Here is a 27,376-nt window from a genome sequence, read left to right on the forward strand (position 1 = left end):
TTTCACTTTTCTGGGAAATGTTACCTACTCTCTGGCAATTATCACAGGATTTACAAAATCCATAGGAATCTCGAAACAAACTTGGCCAGTAAAAACCACAGTCGAGAACCTTCCTTGCTGTGCGTTTGGCTCCAAAGTGTCCTCCACAAGCATGAGAATGACAGAAGGTGAGAATGGGGATCACCTCATTTTCGGGAATGCATCTGCGAATGATTTGATCGGAGCAGAACTTCCACAAGTATGGATCATCCCATGCATAGTACTTCGCATCAGTTCGAAGCTTGTCCTTTTGAGACTTTGTGAAACCTGGAGGAAACTGTTGAGAAACCAGAAAATTCACAATGTTAGCAAACCAAGGGCGCAAATCCTTAAGAGCAAATAGAGATTCATCCGGAAATTCTCCTAGGATTTGATATTGGAATGATGGTTGATCAACAATATGGGTCAAACGACTCAAATGATCAGCAACTAGATTTTCCGCGCCTATCTTGTCCTTGATTTCTAACTCAAACTCACATAAGAGCAGAATCCATCTTATTAGTCTTGGTTTGGCCTCTTTCTTCGTCATCAAGTGGCGAAGAGCTGCATGATCAGTGAAAACAATTACTTTAGTACCAAGCAAATAAGATCGAAACTTTTCTAGAGCAAATACTACAGCTAACAACTCTTTTTCTGTGGTAGTGTAGTTTCGTTGGGCTGAATTGAGGGTCATTGAGGCATAATAGATCACATGAGATGCCCTCCCTACTTTCTGGCCTAAAACAGCTCCAACTGCATAATCACTCGCATCACACATTATCTCAAATGGTCGAGACCAATCTGGGGCTTGAATGATAGGGGCAGAAATGAGCTTAGCCTTCAATTCGTCGAAAGCCTTCTTGCAATCATCATCAAAGTGGAATTTCACATCTTTCTGCAGCAATTTGCACATAGCATTTGCAAGCTTTGAGAATCCCTCAATGAACCTACGATAGAAACCTGCATGGCCAAGAAAAGAACGCACTTCACGCACATTAGTAGGATAAGGAAGAGACTGAATAGTGTCAATCTTAGCCTTATCAACCTCAATACCTCTAGAAGAAACTACATGACCTAACACAATGCCCTGTTGGACCATAAAATGACATTTCTCAGAATTCAAGACAAGGTTAGAGTCAATACATCTTTTGAGGACCATAGATAAGTGATGCAAGCATTTATCAAAAGAATCACCATACACAGTGAAATCATCCATAAATACCTCCATGAAATGCTCAACAAACTCAGAAAAGATGCTCATCATGCATCTCTGAAAGGTTGCAGGTGCATTACATAGGCCAAAAGGCATACGGCGATAAGCAAATGTGCCAAAAGGACATGTAAAAGTTGTCTTTTCCTGATCTTCAGGTGCAATGGGCACTTGAAAGTACCCAGAATACCCATCAAGGAAACAGTAATAGGATTTCCCTGCAAGTCTTTCAATCATTTGGTCAATAAAAGGTAAAGGGAAATGGTCTTTCCTAGTTACTGCATTCAACCTACGATAATCAATGCAAACTCGCCAACCATTTTGAACTCTAGTAGGAACCATTTCACCCTGTTGATTTTCTACCACAGTCACACCACTTTTCTTAGGAACCACCTGCGTAGGACTGACCCATTTACTATCAGATATAGGAAATATCATTCCTATTTGCAATAATTTTATGATCTCCTTCTTTACCACGTCCATCATGGGAGGATTTAGGCGACGCTGAGGTTGCCTCACAGGTTTGGCATCATCTTCTAACAGAATACGATGCATGCAAGTGGATGGACTTATTCCCTTAATGTCTGCAATGGTCCATCCAATAGCTAACTTGTGCTCTTTCAGCACTGTCACCAACTTGTCCTCTTGCTCCTTGGTCAATTTGCTTGAAATTATAACAGGTAAAGTATCGTTCTGACCAAGGAACACATATTTCAAATGATCAGGAAGTGGTTTTAGCTCCACCTGGGGTGCCTGCAAAACAGAAGGTAAGAGTTTATCAGTAGGCACTGTCAATGGGGTAGGTGTCGAACCTGGTGGTCTAAGTGGAAGCTTGGAATGACCATTCAACTCTGCTACCATCATCTGCACACTATTAGGCAAAGGAATATCCAAACAATCAGCAGATAAATCATTAGAAATGGAAGTGAGGAGCGCATCCTCGCCCTCAACATTGAAGACATCCTGCACTATAGGATCAATGATATCAATGGAACACAAAGAATGAGTGTCAACAGGGTATTTCATGGAATCATAGATGTTATACACAATTTCTTGTCCATCAAACTCCATAGTCAAAGAACCAGTAAAAACATCAATTTTAGTCCTAGCAGTTTTCAAGAAAGGTCTTCCTAACAAGATGGGTACTGCTTGTCTATCATGTTCCATATCAAGCACATAAAAATCAGCAGGAAAAATTAGTTCATCAACTTTCACAAGCACATCTTCCACTACTCCCTTAGGATAAACATTTGATCTATCAGCTAATTGAATCACTACCCCGGTGTCATGTAAGGGTCCAAGTTCCAAAGATTTGAACAGTGAATATGGAATAACATTAATTGATGCACCCAAATCCAACATTGCTCTACGAAAAGTGGTGTCCCCTATTGTAACTGGAACAGTAAACATACCAGGGTCACTGCATTTTTCAGGAAGTTTCTTTTGGAAAACTGCAGAAACATGAGCACTGACTTTCACTTTTTCCTTCCCTCCTAACCTGTGCTTCCTCTTAATAGTACAAAGTTCTTTCAAAAATTTAGCGAATCGAGGAACACTCTTTATTAAATTCAAAAGGGGAATGTTTACCTCACACTTGCTGAATGTTTCATAGATATCTTTGTCCTTCTCATACCTCTTCGTTTCTTTCAAAGCTTCAGGAAAAGGTGGTGTGGGTTCATAAGATGGAAAAGTGGGAGGATTTGCTACAGCTTCATGTTCCACTTCCTTCTCCTCAGCTCCAATCAACTCTTCAGCCCTCTTAGTTGCAATTTCAGTCTCTTTTAGCTCCTTGCCATTTCTCAATGTAATAGCGTTGGCTTGTTGCTTAGGATTCAACTCCGTTTGAGATGGAAGTTTTCCCGAATCCTTAGCTTCAAGTCTGCTCACTGCACTTGAAATTTGACTCACTTGACTTTCCAAATTCTGAATACTGGATTTGGTCTCTTGCTGGAATTGCACCATGTTTTGCTGCATAGTAGAAACATTAGAAGTTAGTGATCTAATCATTTCATCAGTTGACATATCATTCGAATTTGAGCTTTGGCCTTGAGGTTTGGCCAATGGTGCCCTATATTGCTGATATTGCTGCTGGCCTTGAGCATTTTGCTGTTGTTGTTGGTTCCCCTGGGAATTCCCATATCTCAAATTTGGATGATCCCTCCATCCTGGATTGTATGTATTAGAATATGGATCATATCTTCTCTGAGGACCTTGCCCTTGGAAACCCATTGCATTGGCCTGCTCATTCTGTTCCTCTTGTAATTGAGGACATGCATCAGTGGGATGTCCTGTGGAGGTGCATAAACCACAAGCATTCAGTTGCTGTGGATTCCTTGAGTTCACCATGAACTCACGCATCATAGAAGTCAAATCAGCTACTTGACTCTCTAACTCAGTTGTATTTGAATTTGCTGCATTCACCCGGCGCGTGGGAGTTCTCTGACTGAACTGCCTAGAATTCTCTGCTAGCTCTGCAATCAGCCTAGTTGCATCTCCTGGAGTCTTATTCACTAGCCCTCCACCACTTGCTGCATTCACCATCCTCAAATCATCATCTGTTAGACCTCCATAGAAGTATAGGATGAGGTCTTGATCGGAATACCCATGGTACGGACAACTAGCACACAATCTCTTGAATCTCTCCCAATACTCATACAAGGACTCATCTTCCTTCTGATCCACATTGCTGATAGCTTTCTTAAGGCTTGCAGAAATAGTGGCTGGGTAATACTTCTCTAAGAAACACTTCTTCAAACCTGCCCAATTTGTTATGCTCCCTGGGGGAAGATAGTAAAACCAATCCTTCGCTGCATCTTTGAGAGAAAAAGGAAATGCTCTCAACTGAATTTGCTCATCAGTCATCCCAATCGGTTTCATGCTAGTACATACCACATGAAATTCTGCCAGATGTTTATTTCGATCTTCACCCTTCATGCCATGGAATGCCGGCAATAGATGAATTAGACCAGATTTGATCTCAACATTAGCACCTTCCTCCAACTGCTGATATGCGATGCACAACGGCTGTTGGTTCAAGTTAGGAGCTGTTAGCTCTCTCAGTGTTCGATTTTCTGCCATCACTTCCTCTTCTTGAATGTTGAAGATGTATGTTGATTCACTGGGGTTTGTTCTTGCCTCTCTTCGCAACCTGGAAATATTTCTTTCAATTTCTGGATCAAACTGCAAAACTTCTTTGTTAGCAGAACGGGTACTTATCATACCCTAGCGAACAAACAAAGAAAAAATAGCTAAGAACAATCCTAAAATAAATTCTACTAAGATAAACAATTAAACGGTAACGCCTAAGTCCCCGGCAACGGCGCCAAAATTTGGTGTGCCTCAGTCGTATGCAACCAAAAATATCACAACTAAGCTAACTGCAAATAAACGTAGTTAGGGAAGTCGAGTTCGAATCCACAGGGAAAAAGGGACTAATAACTGGAAACCTAAGTGGAAATACTCTAGGACGGTAGTAACCTAAGTAACGAGGGGGGTTTTCACGAGCAATGATGATAAATGAACTAAGTAAGAACAACGAACGTAATGAATAGGTAATCAATGAGAAGAACGGTCTTGGTTATGCGAAATCCACTAATGAACATACAAATTGATCATAGAAGTCTCCTCAATCAAGCTCTATTGAACACCTTGTTGTAGAATTCCTAGATTCTAAATTCTCATAAATAGTTAGAAATAGCAAAGCGCTCCTTTCTAACCCTTTCCAATGCACAATTCAAGACAAGCGCTCTAAATTATCCACAAGAAGAAAATAAACGGAGAAATCAACAAGGATTGAATAAATTAACACAAGCGGTCTAATTTCTTCAATAATATTATTCCCTCTTCAAGTTATCAACCAAAAACATGCATCAATAACCTAAAGTTGCTACTTTGGAAAGATTAATTAGATGCAAGCGAATCCAATAATTCTAACCTAGCAATTGATTAAAGCAAATCATGAAATTAATTCAAGGAACAATATATATTCAATAGATATTAAGAGAAGAAAGATCTCACAATTCGTAGCTAAAAGCTTCAATCTTTAACCAAGAATCCGGAAGATTAAGCTTCCATGGATTCTAATTCCAAAACAAAGAATTCTGAAAATTCCAAGAAAACCCTAGAAAGCTTTTTTTTTTCTCAAGACTTAATTCTCCTCTTCTAACTTCAAACTTAATTAAAACTAAGCTATTTATATGTTTCTATATTTTAATAACATAACACAATAATAATAATAAAATAATATCCAAAACACGAGCCAAAACAAAGCCAAATTGCTGAAAATTAACCAAAACAGCCCGAATTTCTGCCAGAGCCGCTGCCAGCTGCTCTGGACCCGCTGGCAGCTGCTCTGGCAGCCCCTCACTCTGGTATACCCGCTGGCAGCTGCTCTGGCAGCCCCTCACTCTGGTATACCCGCTGCCAGCGGCTCTGGCCAGCTGCCAGCGGCCCTGGCAGCGGTTCCTGCTGTTTTCGCCTTCTTTCCTTGCTTCTTCTTCTTGCTTTGCTTCACCTTTTCCTCAAGCTTTCTTCCTTGCTCTTCCATGCTCCATCACAACTCTCAAATCACGTGCCAAGGTCCATCCTTCTTACATAACTCTTCATTGGTTCCCGAGCTCACTCACTCACTTATACTCATAAATCCCGCCTTTTGCACATAAGTGAGATCACAGCCCAAAACTCACAAAAGCTAACAAAAGTACATATAAAGCATCAAAACACACCCTAAAATGCTTCTCTCAACCCATGATAAGAAGGCTTATCACCTGCCGTCTGGAGTTTCCAGGCGGTAGGTGTCGTTTCTTATTTCCTCATAAATTCGGTAGGGGCCTTCCCAATTGGGAGTTAGCTTTCCTTGCTCATTAGCCCTACCGGTTGCCTCCATCTTTCGTAGCAAAAAGTCCCCAACTTTCAAGGACCGCTTGTGCACTCTCTTGTTATGAGCACGAGTCATCCTCAGACGGTAAATCTCATGACGCAAAGTGGCATTGCCCCTGCGCTCCGGGTAGGAATCCAATGCCTGCCTATGGCCTCCCAGTTTGCCTCTTCATCATATAGCATGACTCGTAGAGTCGGCTTATAATGCTCAATGGGCAAGACGGCTTCAGCATCGTAAACCATGAGAAATGGGGTCTCGTCGGTTACCCCTTTTTCTGTGGTCCGGACGGCCCACAGGACATGATTTAATTCTTCAACCCATAATCCACCGGCTCTTTCAACTTTCTTCTTAATACCGTCTTAGATGAATTTGTTAAAGGCTTCATCCTGGCCGTTTGCTTGGGGTCGGCCGACTAATGCAAAACAGTGTGATATCCCTTGATCTCCCAACCAAGTTTTGAGCTGAGGCGTCTCAAATTGTGGTCCATTATCAAATACCATAGACATAGGCACCCCAAACCAGGTGATATTGTTCTTTCAAATGAAGGAGATGACATCTTTTGTCTTGATGCCATTTACCGCCTCTGCTTCCACCCACTTGGTGAAATAGTCCACATCCACAAGAATATAGCGTTTTCCGCCTGCTGCAGGTGTATATAGACCTAATATGTCCATGCCCCATTTAGCAAACGGGACCGGGTTGTGGATTTCCGTCAGATCAGTAGCCAGGCGATGGATAAGCTTGTCAAATCGTTGGCACTTGTCACATTTTCTAACAAATTCCATGGCATCTGTCTCTAGAGTGGGCCAGAAATAATGCCGCATGGCTCTGACGGCTAGGGATCTGCCGCCTGAATGAGAGGCGCAGTATCCCGCATGCAGCTCTTCAAGAACTTCTCTCCCCTTTTCCAGGGTTACGCACTTCAGTAGGGGCTTTAGGAAGCCCGCCTTGAAGAGCTCTCCTTCTCTGATCTCGAAGTTTACCGCATGCTTTTTCAGCACGGCTGCCTCCTAGGGGAAGGAGGCAAACGGCCGCCTGACAGGACAGGAGGCAAATGGCCGCCTCACATGATAGGAGACAAATGGCCGCCTGGGTTGCTTGTAATTTAATTATACTTTCAATGTCCTTTGACCCCATTGGGAGGACTTGTATAATTTCAAAAGGTAATCTAAGTTAGAACTTGAAGAATAATGGGAGAAAGTGCGAAAAAGAGGTTAGATCTTCTCGGATTCCGAGATCAGGTGATTCTCTTATGTAAGAGAATGTAGGGTATGATGTAATAAATGTAGATGTCCCACAATTGGGGGAAAATCTCCCTATTTATAGGGTCGTTGGGAAATGTGTCCCTGATTAGGTCATTCCGACCTAATTATTGTGGGCTGCGCCCCATTGTGTCTTTCTTGGGATTTGGGCCGCTGAAGGCCGCCTTTTACTCCCGAGTTCTAGGAGAGACACATGTCAAAAGGAGATTGGACCAATTCATACCAACTAGAGTATGACACGTGTCAAGGCCTGATTAGGCCACGTGGCATGGGTAAAATTATCCAAAACTATCCTATTTTTGAAAATATAAGGATTGAGATTTTATGTCGAATAAAACAAGTGTTTTTAAAAGATTTAAATCTGATTTAATAAAGATAAGTATGGACTTCGGATAAAACAATTTAATTGGAAGTTGGATTCCCTACAAAATCTTATCGTACGGAGTTTATCACGCCACGATAAATCCATTGCGCCACGATGGGTATATCGTGGTGCAATAATTTCATCGCGTCACGATAATCCTATCACGCCGCGATGAAACCTGTTTTGTTTCGGGTTGAATTCGGTTCGAATTCTAAGTTTTTTGGTCATTTTCCACAATAAATAGGGGTGATTTCCTCCGTTTTGATTCACCAACAATCATCTAATCTTCTCTACAAGCTAAAATCTTCTTCTTTCTCTTTTCTAAACCTTTTCTCTAAACACACACCATACGTCCTTTGTGAGACTCTAATACACCTAGCCAAGCTCAAAGTTGCTTTTTCCTTAGACGTGAAAGGTTGGTGGTTCCGAGGAATTGGTTCCAAATCCCCTATTTCAATTGTTATTTTAATTGTTTAATTTAATATTTTATTAAAGTTTACTAACGTGTGTATTGTTTTGATTGAAAGAGGTACGAGATATTAATGTGAGTACTTCAATTACTCTATTTATTATAGAAAGCATGCTTAGAATGTTATATTAATTCCTAGTATATCATGTTAGGATGTTTTTATTGCTTTCTAGTATCATGTTAGGATGTTTTTATTGCTTTCTAGTATCATGCTAGGATTTTTTATTAATCTTGTTAGTATCATGCCTAGGATCTTGCTAATATTATTATGCTTTGAAGATATTATGATGATGATGATGATGATGATTAGTTGTGTCAATAATATTATTATGTTGCTTGATATTATTGCTGAACCTTGATCACACCTTTTCTGCAGGTTTAAAGGGAATTTGTACTTGAAATCACGCCTAATAAGATAATTAATAATTTGATTTAGGCTAATATGATTTTAATCTAAGGGATCGTCAATAATATATTTATTTGCGCATTTATAATCAACCAACATAGATTAAACAGGTTTAGGGCTAACTTAATGATTGTATGTGGATCGGAAAGCGCACATGAATATGAGAAGAATAAAGTATAGGCCTATTTAGGGCGTGTTCAATCTTTTTAGATGGGATTCGTACCATTATCCCCGAATATCCAGTCATGGTTCCGGATCACTATAGAGTTAGTGATCTCTGTGATTGTGAATGGGTTATAACCTTCACACCCGTGAACAATTTACAAATTCCTAAAACTTGTTGGCGACTCTTTTGCTCTAGCTTCCATCCCTTTGGACGCCACCATGCTTAAGTGTATGATTACATTAGAACTCAAAGCTGGGTGTTTGAAATATTCCCTACACTAATTAACTCATAAGTTTTGGGTCAGGTTAGTAGGGTCATGGGTAGTTTTGAATCAGGTAAAAAAATGTCGGATAAAATGAGATATTTTCGAGTATAAATGGTTTCGGGTAGATTTCGTTTCGGGCTAAATCGAATCCAAGTCTTGAATTGTCAGGTTTTATTGGTTTCGGATAAATAATGAGTGGATACCAAGTTGGGTTTGGATCGTAAATTTCCGGGTTAAATTGATTTCGAGTTAACTTCGAGTTGATTCCAGATCGGATTAGGATTAAAAATTTTCGGGTTCAATCAGTTCAAAAACAGTTTGGTTTCAAGTAAACCTTTCGGGTCGGGTAAGTTTTTGACACCTCTTGATATGTCTAACATTATTATAGGGTGAATGATTTTTATAATATGTGAGTATTTAATCTAATTGCGTGTTTAAAGAGTCAAATAATTCTTATTGGTTAATGTATGTGCTAGTGGATTGCTGACCTGACAAATTCTTCCAACCAAGATTTATTTTAGGTGATTAAATTATAGCCAATTCCCATAAATAAAAACAAGAAAAGACAAAACATTAATTACAAAGCTGCAATCAAATTCTGAATTGTTAGGATTCCTCATTTTCTAATTGTAAGTGATTGAAAGGGAACTAACAAAGTAAAACAGAGGGACTATATATATGACGAGGGGAAAACTAGGTCGTTATCTAATCTTCCCTCGGTCAAAATAAATTTATAAACACTTAACAAACCTAAATACGAGTATAGAGGCAAGTCAAGGGTCGAACCCAAAGGAACAGTAATGTTCAAGCACTTTCAATTATGCGCCTAAGCTAGGTCGAAGACGAAGGTAAGAGAGAATACTAACAACTAACAAAACAAGTAACCAAGGAAATAAAACACTAGGAACGGGGATCAACAAGTAATCATGTCAATTGCAACAACTTGGGAAGAGCAAGCCAATCAAAGGTTGTGAGGACTAAATGATAAGAGCAATCAATAGGAATCAAAGAGCTATCCCCTAATTGTTAAGCTAGGGTTCACTATGAATAACAAACTAAGAGAATCACAATCAAAACCAATTGATAATTGCAATTCCTAAATCAATTGTTCATGTCATTAGCAATTACAATGCAATCTAGCATAATTCTCAAGGCCAAATTGAATTACACACATGTAAACCTTCACTAATCACTTTAATCTCAACAATCAATTAACACAATTCCCAAATTAATCACAATTAACCAATCATACAAGTTTCACCCAATTCCTAGCCAAACAACTATTCAAGAATCATCATCTATCAACTAACAACTATGGAAAACAAGAATCAACAAAATATCAAGAACAATTACTCTAATCAAACATCAAATATCAAAATCAAACCAAACAAACATCAAATTAAACAAAGCAATTGAATGAGATAGAGTTAAGAAATGCTCATTGATAATTAAGAAGATCTCCAACACAATTGTCACACTTGCATCTTCAATCTCTCAATCACCATTGAAATTCCTCACTTTCTCTCTCTAAAACTACTCCTAATCTAGCCTAATCTAGAGAGAGAAGCTCTCAACCTAAGAGAGAGAAAACTATTCTAAAACTAAAGAATTACATGAATGAAGAATAAAGAAAACCAAAAACTATATAAACAAAAGGAGAAAAGAAGCTTAAAATCGTAAAAGACCCAGAAACCCGCGCCCGCGGAGGGGAACGGACACCCTGATAGTCGCGCCCGCGGCCCAAGCCCGCGCCCTCGGGGAGCTCTCGGGACAACCGCGGGTGCTTACTGCCCAAATACGGCAGTTTTGGAGCTGCAGCAACCCCGCGCCCACGGGTACTGTAGCCCGCGCCCGCGGCAGTTTTCCAGGGCCAACTTCAGAAGGCTGTAACTTCCAATATAAGAATCTTATGATGGCGTGCGACCTATAATTGGAAAGCTCTTCAAGTCTAGTTTTCAACTCAACTTGAATCACCCTAATCCGATCTGTAGAACTTAGAGATATGACTAAAACAATGCACAAAGGTCCTATTTGATACTTTGCAATCCTTCGTTTTCCTTTGTTTCAAACTCAAATTCAATTCCAAAAAGTGCATATTGATCCTAGTGGGTGCTATTTTCAATTCCCATGCATATAGCCCGCGACGTACCTACAAAACAAGACAAAGAAACGGAGAAGCAAGAGAAATAGCCGAGAAATGAATAAAATGATAAGAAAGCCATTAAAAGCATGCATTTCTCTAAACTAACACAAAAACACGCGAATCGAGCATTATTCTCTAAAAACACGACATAAACGACTACAAAGGAGCATAGAAATATAAAGAAAACATAGCCTAAAGGTGCCATAAATGGCACGGATCAATATAATACTATAACTAAAGTATCTCAAAAAAGTATTTTACTCCTAGACAAATCTCTAACACGACACAACAACATGATCAACACCGATATGACATGAACATGAAATTACTAAGAGAAAACATAAATTTGACATGGCACAATACGAAACCAACCTAAACACAATATGTTTGATTAAATTGGTCAAATTATGAATTTATCCTACAATTTACATTGTTTTTCAATAAACTTTGTGAACAACACAAAATAAACACGAGAAGAAGCATGAACACAATCTAAAACTCACTTAATCGAAACAATTTCATCATTAAAATAGATATAGAACGAGGAATAGTGAAGCTTCTTGAGGAGAGCACATAGTCTCGCCATTGAAGGTAGATTAGATCTACTTGCATAGAGAGAAAAGAGTCGCGCCATTAAAGGTGATGGTCGGATATGAGATTTGACTAGTTAGAGGAGGAAGATGAGTAGAGAAAAAGGAAATATGACCGGTTAAATTCAGAGTTTAATTAATTATTTAATAACTTATGATTTAATCTTAATGGGATGAAGAGAGTTTTTTATTATGCAAAATGGTAGCTTATTTCAAGAGCTTTCCAACGACCTATCACATGTCTAATTCCAATAAGAAACAAAAAAGGTATATATGGCCTTTTTACAAAGAGTTGTTCAAAGCTTAATAATTCTTTAATAAAAGTTTGCATGAACCTTTTGATAATCAGAGTTCGCTCGCCCAAATTTGCTTCCTTGGCTACAATTTACGATTTTTTCTCGGATTTGTTTCCTACTTTCCGGTATGCTCATGATTACTATTAATTGTGTTATTCCATGAGAAATAATTTAAGATTTCTTTAGAGTTTCCTTAATTATTTGATATAAGAAACATAGGTGGACAATTAGATGTGTGGGATAAGATGAGCATAGTAAATTATTCAAGACAAGACGTAACTCCAATTAAGATATTTTGTGAGGAGAATAATATTGTAGTTCCTTAGTTGTACCTTTCCTTAATATTTGTATTCCCCATGCATCACCCTTATGAAATACGGAGTAATACTATTCCTTACTCTATAGAATAGGTCATATTAACCAAATTATGTATTTATATGTGTTTATCTTCTTTGTTTTTCCTCTATTTTATGCTTTATTTATATTTTGTTGTCTAAGTTCCACATAAATCAAACACGATACCTAAATCGTATCCGCTTATAATTTCATACCATTTTTTCCGGAAATAACCACCTGAAAACGCTCTGTTCTCTCTCCTCTAAAAAAAACCCCTCCCCTTGAAACCTAGAACTCACCGGAGTTCCGGTGCCGCAATCGGTTCTACGGCGGGTTCCTCTCCCCTGTTTCTACGTTTTTCTATTCTAGTGGTGAAGTCGAAGTGGAACCAGGCTCGTACAAGGGCTTCCACCTCCACTTAGTGCTATCTTCCTCTCATCGAAAAGTTGTTGTGAAGGTGTTCTTCTGAGTTTTTTCAAAGTTTTTTTAAGTACAAATAGTTGTAGTTTGGTTATGGGAGGGTAAGAAGGTCGTTTTTTCAATTTGGGTTTAAGGTTTCGTTGACGAAACAAGTTTCCAAGGCTAGCTCTAATGCCGCCGACTACGAGTGATCGGAAAGATCGAGTTGGTAAAGGTAAAGTTAGGGTTAGGGTTAGGGTTTGTGAGTTTCTTGCGTCGAGCTTTATTCTCGTGCCTTTCCTCCATTTTCTGTTTTGTATATTCGAACCGAGTTCGTTTCTCTTGGTTTTCGTGGCCGTCGTTGGAGTTAGTCGAGTATTGGCCTTCATGGTAAAGGCTGCAATTGGAGGTCGGTGTAAGTTGGTTGTTTTCCTTGCTTGCTTTAAGGCCTTACTTTTTTTTTTAACAGTTTGGTTTTAGTTTTCCTTGCTTTTATGGGTCTTTGCTCTAATTTTGATGGTCTTGGATGCTTTTCTCTTTGTTCTAATTGGAGTTTGTCAAGGTTTTTGGAGGACTTAAATGGGTGTGTTAAGCTCTTGTTTATAAGAATTTTGGATATGCGAGTTTTTGTTTTGTGGGGAATTTTCCATCGTTGTGGTATGGTTTGGTTGACAAGGTTGGTCATGGCTCGTAGTTTATTTGTAGTCTCCTCTTTCGATTTTTTCGGTTGAAGAAGTTTCAGAAGGATGTCCCTTGATGTCCTTTGTTTGAACTTAATAATGGATCTTCGATCTATTACTTTGAAAAATACCTATCCTAACATTGCTCCCCAAAATGAAATGTTTGGGGGCCTCCGAAAAACAATTTTGGAGGTTTATAGTATGTCAATGGTCTCTTCCTTTGAGAAGAGATCATTGGTACCCACAGTTAAGGGTATCGAATCACTTGAATTGGTGATTTAGTTTGTGTTGTTAAGTTTTGACCGCTTTGGTTTCCTGCCCCATTTACTTAATGTAATAAGCACTTGGTGTCCTTTTCTGCTCGTTAATATGTATGCCAAAATTTGTTTGTTCGTCGTCATCCTCCAATGCTTTCTCCAACTTCAAAGGAAAGTGGAATACATAAAAGAAATGGTGTGTTCCTCGTCACATGCTCGAAGACAAGTGATACATTATTCAAATCGGCAAGATCAAACATGGAAGTACTTTAATTTAAGTTTTTCTCTTTGTAATAGAAGAGCTAGTCACAGTGGCGGAGCCAGAATTTCAAAGTGAGGGGGCCAAGATTAGCCAGAATTTCAAAGTGAGGGGGGCCAAGATTATACCTACGTATATATAATTTCCGAACTATTGAATCGATTACATTTACTTAAAAAAAAAAAAAGAAAGAAAAACAGATTTTGTTAGCTACAAGATTTGATCCTTTGACATCTTGCATATTATCACATGGAAAAACCAACTCTTCTACACCAAAATCAATGACAATTGAGAGCAAATTTAATAAATATCTTGAGCCATGGGGGAGGCCAAGGTCCCCGCCAGCCCCCCTTGGCTCCGCCCCTGGCTAGTCAAGGCTCATAGTTTGTAATACTTTTATATCTATTTAAATCGTTGTAAAAAAAAATCCCTTTTGACCTCTTGCAACGGGTGAAACCGTAAAATCGCTTATTTCAGGATAAATTATTAGCTAAGAAACGTTAGGGAAAAAAATCCAAGAAATAAGAAATGATTGTAGATCCTCGAGGTTTAGCAAAGTAAACACAAGTAATACCCAAAAAAGTAAACACAAGTGTGTGATTAAGACACAAATTGTTTATTTCAGAAAAAGGAAAAAGACACATAATTTCTTTTTTAAATGACAGAAAAAGAACACTAAGTTAGACAGTAAAATACAGTGTTGATAATGCAAGAGAATTTTATACTAGTTCTACGAAGCAGTAGACAGTCTGTCTTTGTCAATTAGTAGAATCGTCGGTGTCATCCACCTACTAGGCTACTACTCTTTTTCAACATCACCAATACTCTAATCTACCATTACCACCGTCAATATAACACTTGAATTTCTTAACAATATGGTAAAATTAGCACAATCGTATAAAATAGGAAGTTAATCCATACTTCGTATTAAAAATTCATTTACTCTCTTCAAAAAAAAAAAAAAAAAAAAATTCATCTACTCTTTTTGTAATAATTAAAAGCTTTAGATCAAATGTGAATTTTTGTTAGTTTTGATAATTAGTTTATTTCTTTTCTTTGTATCAATTTTTATTAGCTTTGATTACTAGTGAGTTAATTATTTTAGTTTAATAAAGTTTTTGCAAATTTGCCATCAAAATTCTAAGATCCGCATGTGTAGTGTACCATGTCCATGATACGTAGTACTATTAAGTATATACGAATTACATGCATTTTTTTTAAAAGAATCTACTCGGTATCATATTATCTTGTTACATTACTCTAATTTTTTTGAAGCATATTAAAAAAAAATGGTAGTACTAAATACACTCTTAGTGACGCATGAAAAAAATTCATTTGTATTTTATAAGCTCTTAGTGGTACAATTAAGTCTGATCCTCATTATTTTTTCTATCTTTTTACATAAATGACAGTTTGATTGTCTGACAGAATATAGGTGGGATCCACACCACCAACCTCTATCTTCCATATACTCTTACTACAGAATACTTTTTAATATATGATATGCATTTGTAAGTGTATAACATATACTTTGTATGAATTAGTACTTCCTCGATTAAAAGGTAACTTAAAGCATTAATAGAGGGTCAGTTAGAGCATTAGTAGGAAGTTTTTAATCTCTCTCATATTCCACATCATTATCAACTCCTATTAAGAATCATCCTTTCTATTATTAGATAAATGCGTTATTTCTCAAAATTTAATTTGAAGCAAAATGAACTTTGGAATGACACATCACTAGTTCTTACCCCATTTGCAAACTTCAAATTAGACACTCACATTTCTATACAAGAGCTAGCTCTTAAAATCTATCCCTCCTTAAGAACCCCCTAATATTCTTACCATTGTGATGATGAATTGCTTTTTATCGCCAAACATTACATGTAAATTAAAGATTGAAATGCCTTTGGATTTATTTTAGTTTACTTGAACTTGAATAGCTTATCCCATTCAACCATTCTCTCCTCTTTCCATTCTTTCTTGCTACCACTACCCAAGCCACCATTACTAAAATCATCAGCACCATCATCTAACACCCAAGCCACCATCTTGAAAACCACCACCATCGTTACACCTTTTATGACCTTAATTTGCAACACAATTCAACTTTCTGGTTGTTAATGAGGTGATAATAATCCACATATTAGGTTAATCTACATAACGTTAAACATAACACGACACGACCTACAACCATCTTTACATAAAGAAGATGTGAAATTTATATAGCAAGCAAAAGCAATCTTAGCTCTTCAATAACCTAACATTATTACAAGTATAAGCTAATATGATGATAACGATTAACGACTTACCTCAATTTCCATACAAACACATTTTACCATCCATCAAAATAAAAAAGAATGTGATTCCAATTGTCCAACCCACATGTTACGCTATTGATAAATTAATCATAATTCATAATCATCAATAAATACTTGTATTTTAATTTCCCCTCTCTCTTACCAAGCACTCCACTTCTACACTATCTTAGCACCCACCCATCTCCATCACCCCCACCAGCCACTTCACCGGCTCTCTCTCTCCTCATTCTCTCACTACCGACACTCCCATTTCACCCTTCTTCTTCATTCCTTCATCATCAACTACCTTCACAATCCCTCTTCCTTACACCCCAGATCTCCCCTCCTCCGCCTCACCGTCTTCGTGACGAAGTAGTTGCATATACACAACTTATTCATCTATTCAATCTCATCCATCAAAAAGCAACTCTCTAAAACAAATATTCAAAGAGGCGGACATAGACATCGCTTACAATGTCTATGTACGGGAGGGATCCGTGGGGTGGACCATTAGAGATAGCAGCAGATTCGGCCACTGATGATGATCGAAGCCGGAACTTGCAAGACTACGACAAAGGTGCGTTATCATCACGGCAATTAGATGAAACACAGCAAAGTTGGTTGTTGGGTCCAACTGAGCAAAAGAAGAAGAAAAAGTATGTGGATCTTGGGTGTATTATTGTTAGTCGTAAGATCTTTGTTTGGACTGTTGGTACTATCTTAGCTGCTGGTTTACTTGCTGGATTCATTGCTCTTATTGTTAAGCTTGCTCCTCGACGTCATCATGCTGCTCCTCCTCCTGATAATTATACTCAAGCTCTTCATAAGGGTCTTATGTTCTTCAATGCCCAACGATGTATGATTCTTACCCTTTTTGTTTTTGGATTCTAATTTGGGATTTGGATTGGTTGGTTTTGTTTTTTATTAGATTTTGATTTGATTGATTGGTTTATCTTTCCTGATTTGGTATGGGATTTTAGCTGGATGATGAGTAATATTCTTGTTCTAATGTGGGATTTTAGCATGATCTATATGGGAGGAGAGAGAATTTATGATTTTGATTAGGATAGATTATTGGGTATTGTAGTGATTTCGATTAGATTTATGTGGATGACTATATGAAATAATTATTTTTGGTTCATGTAGCCGACCCCACTTATGGGATTAAGGCTTTGATTGATTGATTGATTAATTGTAGGGATTGATTAGTAGGGAATACGAGGGAATTGAGTTTGATGAAGTATTTTTATAAAGGATTGATCAATAGTTACTTAATTTTTTATGTATTTTATTTTATTTTTTTTGCAATTGGGTTAAATAATGGCTAATTTTGAGTGATCTATTGTAGATCCTTTGAAATATGATAGTCTTTGATGGGGAATTGAAGATCCTTTTGTTGTTGTGATCATCGGATCAAAATCCGATTTTTGTTGATGTTTTTAAAGGAATATTCTGATGACATTGATTTTGTGGTTTGTATTTCAGCTGGGAAATTGCCGAAGCACAACAATGTTTCGTGGAGGGGTAATTCATGTTTGAATGATGGGAAGGGTGATAGCGGCAGCACTTTCAAGGACCTTAAGGGTGGTTTCTATGATGCTGGGGATGCCATTAAGTTCCACTTCCCTAAATCTTTCGCTATGACCATGTTGAGTTGGAGTGTGATCGAATATAGCGCCAAGTATGAGGCTGCAGGAGAGCTCAATCATGTCAAGGAGATCATTAAGTGGGGGACTGATTACTTTCTCAAGACCTTTAATTCATCAGCTGATTCAATCAGTATGCTTGTGTCACAGGTAGAGTTATGTCTATATGTTACTTATTTTTAGTTTGCCATTTTGATATGCCTTTACTATTTTTCTTATACTGGAATCAAGGTCTCCTGTTCATAGTAGAGTGTGAAATACGAAATTAAGTCATGCTAATATATTATGACAGGTTGGGTCAGGTGATACCTCTGGTGGGAGCACAACTCCTAATGATCATTACTGCTGGGTGCGTCCAGAGGACATTGATTATCCACGACCAGTGACAACGTGTAGTAGTTGCTCAGACCTTGCTGCTGAGATGGCTGCTGCTTTGGCTTCAGCTTCTATTGTTTTCAAGGATAATAAGGCATACTCTCAGAAACTTGTGCATGGTGCTAAAACACTATACAAGTTTGCAAGAGACCAAAGAGGTAGATATAGTGAAGGCAATGAGGCTGCTACTTTCTACAATTCTACCATGTACTGGGATGAATTTGTATGGGGTGGAGCATGGTTATATTATGCCACTGGAAATAATTCTTATCTTACCATTGCAACTCATCCTAAAATGGCCAAGCATGCTGGTGCGTTCTGGGGAGGCCCAGACTATGGTGTGCTAAGCTGGGACAATAAGCTTGCTGGAGCACAAGTAAGTTCAACAGATTGTTTCTTGTATTCTTTTTGTGATATACTGCTGCAAACTGAAGCTATATAGGTTTAATGATATTAATGGGAGCTGAGTTCTTTGGTTTATTTTTCAGTTTATTCTAACACTATAACAGATTACCTTACGCATTAAGATGGTATTACTCCAATTCGATCAAACATATAGCCATTTAGTGATACTTTAGGTGCCAACTCACCACTTCTCACATTCATTATTCAGATTTCCATTCAGGGAGTCCAAGATGCACTATTTAACGTATCAATCCAATTGTGATAGTTCAAAAATTACTTTTGTTAACCTCAGGCGAAGTGGCCAAAAATATGGTTGTCAAGTACAGCCTGTGTGCAACCATAATTTATCACCTTTGATTGCATTACATTTAACTTTGACTCCAAGTTGCATGTATGAATGCCTTTAGTCTTACTCTTTTGTAAATTTGAGTACTTCAAAGCGGTTATCCTGGTCTTGGAGATATCTTGTTCTGAAAAAATATAATTGCCAAAGTATGAGCCACTGACTGTTTTGTATATACTGGCTTATGAGCTACTTGTTTTTATTATTTGTTGCCTTACATTGGGCCAAAATCATTTCATTGATAAACTATTCATATGATTCCTGTTTTGGTTGATTAATCAAGATTTATATTTTACGTAAGAAAAAGTCATGTTAGGAATGAATCATATGGCTGTTGCAGAGTATGTATCTCACAAAGTAGCAATTTTTCTTTTTCAGGTGCTTCTTAGTCGTTTAAGATTGTTCTTGAGCCCTGGTTATCCTTATGAAGAAATACTCTCGGCATTCCACAATCAGACTAACATAATTATGTGCTCCTATTTACCATATTTCAATAGCTTTAATAGAACAAAAGGTATACCGTCTTTCTCTGAATTTGAAATTTCAAGTTGTTCCTTGCATTTTGTTTGTCATGTATATTAAGTCTGATGTTCTTGCTCAAATCTTGTAGGGGGTTTGATTGAATTAACACATGGAAGACCTCAGCCTCTGCAGTATGTAGTAAATGCTGCATTCTTGGCTACCCTTTACAGTGATTATCTTGAAGCTTCTGATACACCTGGTTGGACATGTGGTCCTAATTTCTACTCAACAGATGTCTTGCGTACATTTGCCAAGACACAGGTACTTGCTTGTTTTCTTTTCATTGTGTTGAATCCTCTGATACATACAAGAACTGCTACAGAGGGATGAAACTTCAATTTCCCTTATTTTTTTACATTCAATTTTCGCAGATTGATTACATTCTTGGCAAAAATCCTCGGAAAATGAGCTATCTGGTTGGCTTTGGTAACCACTATCCAAAGCACGTGCACCATAGAGGTGCATCTATACCAAAGAACAAAGTTAAGTACAGCTGCAAAGGTGGTTGGAAGTGGAGAGACACTAAGAAGGCAAACCCAAACACAATAGTAGGAGCCATGGTTGCAGGCCCTGACAGCCGTGATGGGTTCCGTGATGTCCGCACAAATTACAATTACACGGAGCCTACGCTTGCAGGAAATGCAGGTTTAGTTGCTGCTCTTGTTGCCCTTTCTGGTGAGAAGAGTGTTGGAATCGACAAAAACACTATGTTCTCTGCAGTACCTCCTTTGTTCCCTAATCCTCCTCCTCCTCCCGCACCCTGGAAACCTTGAAGAGTTTACGTGGGCATTATCATGGAGTTATGTTGTTTCAGGTGCCTTTGCCTTTTGTAAGGTTGTGTTGTAGGGATTCCTTGGATCTAGAAGAGTACTGGAACAAGAATGCATAATTCAGGAAACGCCTGTAATGTAGATCCTTATGCTAGAGAGAAGAAATCGTACTTTAACTTGCTCGAAGATGTTGGTGAATGGTGACAGGGTGAACTAGGCTTTTTGGGAGGTTTTCTTTTTTGTTGTTATACTTCCGTGTATATGTATGATATATTCGTTTAATATGTATTCTTTTGAAAACAAAATACTGAACAATGTGAAGCTGATAACATCTTGATAGCTGTCCATTGAAAGAAGTAATTCTTTTTCCCCTCTGTTCAATTTGTAGCTTGAAATTATACTTTTGCCCAAGTATTCTAATGGTCTCCAACACAATTGGTATGTACATCTGCTGTTTTGTGGCTGTTTGGTCAGTACTATTTCCAAGTGGGATGAAAGATTGAACAAGCCTTAAAAATTATAGTGCAAACATACAATGCTTTCATGAAAAGGATGGCTGCGGCTTCCTCTTCTAATGAGCTGATTCAGGGCAAGGTAGGTGTATTTTGGTAAACCCTGCTCTACATGTTGAAGCAATGGCTTGTCTTTATGCTATCTTATTGATTACTCGTAACGGCTGTCAAATAGTCTGCGTGGCCACATTCCACTCTTTCGGCCACTAGCAAGCTTGGCAGAATTTGATTAAAATCGCTACTACAAAAGCTAGTGTAATAGTCTCCTTGGTAATATACAACCTTTTGCCCTTTTGTGTTCACTTACAACTTTATACTAGTATTAGTTAGAGCCCGTGCGATGAACGGTTTATATAAAACCTATTTTTAATTTGTACATTTGAAAAACAAATCGCTATTATACATGAATATAAATAAGAATTGCATACATTTTGTAATTTTAAATCTTTTATTTTCATCAAAATTATGATATAATTAGTTCTTTTCCCGAGCGTCGCTCGGATATTCACAAGAAAAAAAATTATATTTATATACTTCCTCCGTTTTTTTATTATTGCACCATAGGGGTTGGATACAAATATTTTGGTAGTGGAAAAAAGTAAGAGAGAGAAAGGTAAAAATACAAAATTGCCCATGTGACATATTGATAAATTAAAAAGTAAGTGTGAAAAAACAAGGGTATGTTGGGGAACTAATCCGCCTAGTCCTATCTAGAGTGTCTGCGCACCGGTTATTGCATCAACACAGGCGGCTAGATAGAGCAATTTGTAGTGTGAACACAAATAATTTTTTTTCCTAAAGAGGAAATGGTGCAATATTTGTAAAATTTCCTAAAATGACAAGTGGTGCAATAATAAAAGAACGGAGGAAGTATTATTTATCAAGAAATATTTATATATTATTACAAAAGTTCTTGGGTGGACCTGGTCCACAATAAATTTATTGTGGACCTTATGGTCTCACGTGCTGTTGTGTGAAGAAAATACCCCCACGCATACCTGCCAGCCCAATTCAACAAAATCCCTTCTATAACCCAATATTCCTTCATTAGTTAAAGACAAAGCCCCAATTAGTTTCTCTCTCCTCTACGAACAACATCGACAAAATCAGGATGCAAATTCATTAATTGAAGAACGAAATTTCGCTGCAATTGATCTCAACAAACCAGTTTTTGAATCAGAATCAAACGCAAATATGAAGGTATCATTTTTTTTTTTGATTTTCTGTCAAATATTCGATTATTTATCCTGAATAAAAATTGATTATGTTTTAAATTCGATTTAATTCTTCCCAAATCATTATGTTTTCTCTACTTAGGGCTTTTAATTATTCTAAAACGTTAATCAGTTGGAATTTTATTCATCAATTTTGGTTTCGTTTGTGTATAATTTGAGGTTTAAAGTATTGAAACTATGATCATGGTGAGAGATGTGGTAATTTTTCATAGCTTCAAAAGACTGGAAAATTACATAAATTACGTTGTGAGTAGTATATGATTTCTTTTGCTTTTCTAATTCATTAATTGTGCTTGTTGTTTTAAGTAAAATTAAGAAGATGTATTCCAGTCTTGTTTTTGTTTTTTTTTTTTTTTTTCTAAATTTATTCCTTAAATCTGAAGCATGAAAATTCAAATTAAAGGAAAACAACTTGAAATTGCAGAGTAATAGATTAAGACTTTCAAATCAATTAAATTATTGAATGTGACATTATTAGAACATGTCAAGACAAATGGAAAGTCTGTGAAATGGAGGTATTGGGACTCTGGGAGGAGGCTAGCTAACAACAATGTATTAAGTACTTAGTAAAGGTGACTCTAAGCTAATAAAGGTCACTTTGTCCAAATACTGATCACCTTGCAAAACTCTTTGCTGTTGTTTATGTCTTTCTAAGGTTGGCTTTGATTGGTTGATCCTTATCAGGTTATTAGTTATCTATGTTTTTATGTATGTTTGGTTACAACCAGGGCACATGAGCATTTTATTCAAAGACATGTATGCCTTTATACTAGAGTATCATAGGATTTGGAAAATCATATAAAACTATGCAAAGCCTATTAGCTCAATTGGCCGAGCACTATGAAGTGTGAACTATCACAGGGTATGTAGGTTCAAATCCTACATAGGCTAACATATAGACATATAAATATATAATGATGACCCTTTTTACCAAATAGTTATCCCTTTTTCAAAGATATTTTTTCCCCACATATTACGACCTCTATAAATATATTACGACCTTTTGTTAACATATAGTGGTCCTTATTTACAAATACTCATACTTTACACATATTGACTCCTATATATATATATAATCACCCATACTTACACAATTACACGCATAATAACAGTTAGATATAGTCATCTTTTTTGTAGTTGTTGTATTTTTACACATAGTGACTCTTATCTTAAATATAATAACCCATAGTTAGATATAGTCATCTTTTTTATAGTTATTGAATTTTTACACATAATGACTTAATTTACATTTAATAACCCATCAAATATTGTCTATTGTATAATTGTATATAGTCACCATTGTTATAATATAATCACCCATATTGATACATATAGTGACCCTAATATATTATATATACATAGTAACCATTCTTTTTTTTCTTTTTTTTTTTTTAAATATAGTGATCCCTTCATAAACAAAGTTATCCTGTACAATTTAATAGTTAACTTTTATCAACATATGGTTAGTTATCTTTTCATAGCCTATGTAGGATTCGAACCTACATCATTGTGCACTTGCACACAGCTTTACCAATTAAGCTAATAGGCTTTATAATTGAATTTTTACTAATTTCCACAAGAACAAGATATAACATTAACAAACCTCAGCTCATACAAGTATAAACATTAAAGAAAATACAACTACTAAAATCAAACTAGGTAAAAGTTAAACAAATTAAAGCAACCCAACAAACACTATTGTCACTTGTCAATTTATTATGCCCACATATTTGTTGTATCCAAACGAAAAGTGAAAATTAAAGTCGCTAGTTCAATGATCACAAAAGGTATATGTTCACTTCTTTTTTTTACGATGATGCTTGGGTGATCTTGTTGCATCTGTTATCCTCCAGCAGTAATTTTAATTGATATTAGAATGTGTCAACAGAACTGGTGGCAAAATAATTACCTATAGTGGTGACTACAGGCAAACACCTCTACACTCTCCCTCTTTAGTTGAGCCTAGTACATGATTCTCACAATCAGAATTTACTCTATCAATCTCTTTATCAGATGTACGTCCAAGGTCTAACAGTAATGATATAGTGATTCTCTTATCCACACAATGATCAACCTGACTATAATTAAGCTAAACACCACTTTCCAAAATATAGTGACCCCTTCTAAATCATAGTTACCCTATTATCTACTTCAACTAATAATTGACCATATTTCAAAAAATTGAAAAAAAAAACATACAGTGACCCTTCCTGTTATCATCCAAATTCTCACTTTCAACAATAATTACGCGAAATCAAAAACCCTAATTAAATAGCTAATGTATATATATAAAACAATGAGATTCAATTTAAGTATAAATCAACATGAATTGATCAAATTGAAACCCTAGATCGTTAATACTACATAAAATTCAAGCAAAAATCCCAAAAGAGCTTCAATTCAAGAAGAGCATAAACCTAATAAGCTTAAAAAGTTCAATAATCAACTCAAATAAGAAATTTACCGTAGTTACGTTATGTCCATTGTCGGGATTTACCGAAGAACGAAGGCCCTCTTCCTCTATAATGTTCCACCACCTCTGGTTATCACCATTGAAGAAGAGGCTAAGAGGTCTTGAAATGTAGAGAGAGAAAAACTCATATGGGTGAGCTTCGAAGAGAGAGAGAAAATGGACCTTTAAAGAGAGAAGATGGAGCTTGGAAGTTGGAAGTTCATGTGAAGAGAGAGAAAGCAAAAGGTGATGAAATAATTCTGTAGCTTGTTTGAATTTCCAAAACGATTAAGCCATTCTATTCCTTACGCTACTTGGTCCACAATAATGGACCAGGTTCATTTAAGAATTTTTAATATTACTATATGTTTGTATTTGTTTATACACAGTGTATATATCCGTTCAAAAAAAGTATATACATTGTGTATATATTTAAAATTTTATTTATTTAAATTTATTGTTCTATTTTGTAGGCTGTATATTCTCTTTTTTCATCAATTATCTTATTTTTTAAGGAAAAAAAATAATAAAAAAATTTTGGCGGAAATTTTTTTAATGTAGACGTGACACATGTACTTCTAGAATATTCCTGGTTATTACTTTAGTATATAGTATTGATATTTGTTCAACGTCGTCTAATTCATAGTTCAATGTAGAAGATAATTTATTAGTGTGTTATTTAAAATTGTTTCAATTTACTACGATAAATTGATAGGTTTTAGTTGTAAGGTAGAAGCTTCTAATATTTAAATTTCAAAAATGTTAAATATGATAGCTCTAAAAAAAGGGAAAAAAATGATATCATCATTGCATTTAGGCGGGAGAATTTTTATTAAGAGAGCGACACGTGGACAGTGGTAATGTTAGCATCTTCTATTTTAGTAATAGTTAATAAATAGATTTATTGTATTTCGGTCTTACCCAATATCATCTTTAACATATAAAAGCTTTTGTGATGGACCTGGTTAATAATGGACCAAATGCGTTAAAATAAGGCCCATAGGTCAAGTAAACATTTCATTGCCAGATTTCCATGCGTGACTTTGTGAAAGTTGCGTGTTGCCTCCATGCGCAACTTTCAAAGTTGTCCTGGGTCTCAAGTGCAACTTCGAAGGTCGTGTGGAAAAGATAATAGAAATTATAAAATAAACATAAAAAATCCCATAAAAATTAGGCAGGTGTCGTGTGCGACTCTCAAACTCACGTCCACCTACCGAGCGCAATTATGGATCTCACGCGCGACTTTAAAAATTGTGTGTGTATTTCTCGTGTGCGGTGATCGAGTCATCCTTAAACCCTAATTATGTATCAACATATGGCCTTAAACCCGTTTGACGAGACATACACGAAATAACCCTAGAAGCTTTGAGGACTTTTATCCCGCATCGAAGCAAATCCTTGAGGGCTAGGGCTCAGAGAGGACAATGTCTAGTAGACTCTGGGGGTGTGACAAATGTTATCATAGCCATGGCCAATTTCAGTGTCTTATTGTGCCTTCGGGTTACGCAGGCTCCTTAAGGAACGGTAGAATGTGCTTATGGCTCTCCCATAACAGAAGTTGAAGAGAATAAAGTCTTCCTTATATAAGGGATTAATACCTCAACTTAAGAAAGAACTCTTAGGTATAAAATATGTCCTGCACCTGGGCTAGGGCAATATTCATGTTTTATACGTTATTTTATCCCCCGTTCCACGGTCATTTACATGCATATTTAAGCTCTTCGAAGCTATTTTTGGTACTAATGTGCAGTTTCTAGTGTTTTGTAGAGTTGGCATTTGTTTTGTAGGATTTTCCCAGATTTGTCAGAATTTTCTATGGTTTTTCCGGCCACTACGAGATATTGGAGCTTGAAGCACATCATGACCGTTGATCATAGCCCAAGACCAATCGTATCGGTGATTAAGGGCTCGGTTCGTGGAATTGGTCCAAGCAATGCACCAAGAAGTGAAGTGTTGGGCCTTGATTTTGGAGCCCAAATAATTGATGAAGTGAAGCTCAAGCCACGGCCAAGGCAAGCCGGGCCCGATCGGGCAACCATTAGCTCAATCGGGCGGCTGCCCAAAAGCAGAAGTGAAGAAAAAAGATGGGCCCGATCGGGCGGACCTTAACCCGATCGGGCGCGCATATTTGTAGGCGGTTTAGGAGTTTCGTTTTGGCTAATCTTCGAGTTTAGTTTTTAATACTTTTTGTAATCTTTCTTAGTTATGTTTTTCATTATTCTTTCTCTCATACTCAAACTCTAGAGAGCTTTTTAGTTGGTTTTTGTTCTTAAACTCAAGATTCTACCTTTTGAGGGCAATTCCAATTTTCCTTCTTTCGGTATTCTTTCTTCTCTCTTTATTGTTTATTTTCTTACTTTAATCTTAATCATGTCTTCTTTTATTGCTTTGTTTAATTTAGATTTAATTATGTATGAGTAGTTTAATTCTAGGGTTTTGGGAGATCCATAATTAATAGGAAAAATTGCTCCCATTAATCTGAACTTTGCCTCGTCCGCCCAAATTAATCCGAACTTTCGATTATTATCTATCACGCCCAACTTTAGGGGGTATTAATTTCTATTGCACCCAAATGACTTGCAACCGGTTGAAGAGGTCAATTTTGCTGACTTGTGATTAGTTGCACACGTGTCGCAACCTAATTGGTTAAAAAAAATTTAAAGATTAAAAAAAAATTTAAAGATTTTTTTTTATAAAAAAAAAAAAAAAACAACCAACACATCCCGCACCCACCCACCCACAGCCAGCTAGCCAGCCAACACCTTCCCCGGAGCACCGACCACCGCCCAGACCCCCTTCCCCTAGAGCGTCGGCCGCCGC

At 37.0% G+C, this 27,376-nt stretch overlaps 1 protein-coding gene and 1 long non-coding RNA gene across 2 annotated transcripts; both read left to right on the top strand.

Annotated features, from left to right (window-relative positions):
• The first annotated feature begins 16,432 nt into the window (after positions 1-16,432).
• LOC110724456 (endoglucanase 25-like) lies at positions 16,433-20,770 on the top strand. Its single transcript, XM_021903873.1, has 6 exons — positions 16,433-17,152; positions 17,782-18,092; positions 18,235-18,693; positions 19,444-19,579; positions 19,676-19,848; positions 19,959-20,770. Exons 1-6 carry the CDS (start codon positions 16,771-16,773, stop codon positions 20,358-20,360), a joined length of 1,863 nt encoding a protein of 620 aa, XP_021759565.1. The 5' UTR covers positions 16,433-16,770; the 3' UTR covers positions 20,361-20,770.
• A 1,069-nt stretch (positions 20,771-21,839) lies between these two features.
• Positions 21,840-26,881, top strand: LOC110724457. Its single transcript, XR_002511997.1, has 2 exons — positions 21,840-22,069; positions 26,324-26,881. It is a non-coding gene; the product is annotated as an uncharacterized LOC110724457 (long non-coding RNA).
• Positions 26,882-27,376: the final 495 nt, after the last annotated feature.

This window comes from Chenopodium quinoa, unplaced genomic scaffold (assembly GCF_001683475.1).
Source record: "Chenopodium quinoa cultivar QQ74 unplaced genomic scaffold, ASM168347v1, whole genome shotgun sequence".
Taxonomy (NCBI): Eukaryota; Viridiplantae; Streptophyta; class Magnoliopsida; order Caryophyllales; family Amaranthaceae; genus Chenopodium; species Chenopodium quinoa.

Excerpts from the sequence above, each read along its gene's own strand:
- LOC110724456 (XM_021903873.1), top strand. The coding sequence starts at position 16,771 with ATGTCTATGTACGGGAGGGATCCGTGGGGTGGACCATTAGAGATAGCA. Across the intron at positions 17,153-17,781 it reads GTTCTTCAATGCCCAACGAT|CTGGGAAATTGCCGAAGCAC; the intron begins GTATGATTCTTA and ends TTTGTATTTCAG. Across the intron at positions 19,580-19,675 it reads TAGCTTTAATAGAACAAAAG|GGGGTTTGATTGAATTAACA; the intron begins GTATACCGTCTT and ends CAAATCTTGTAG.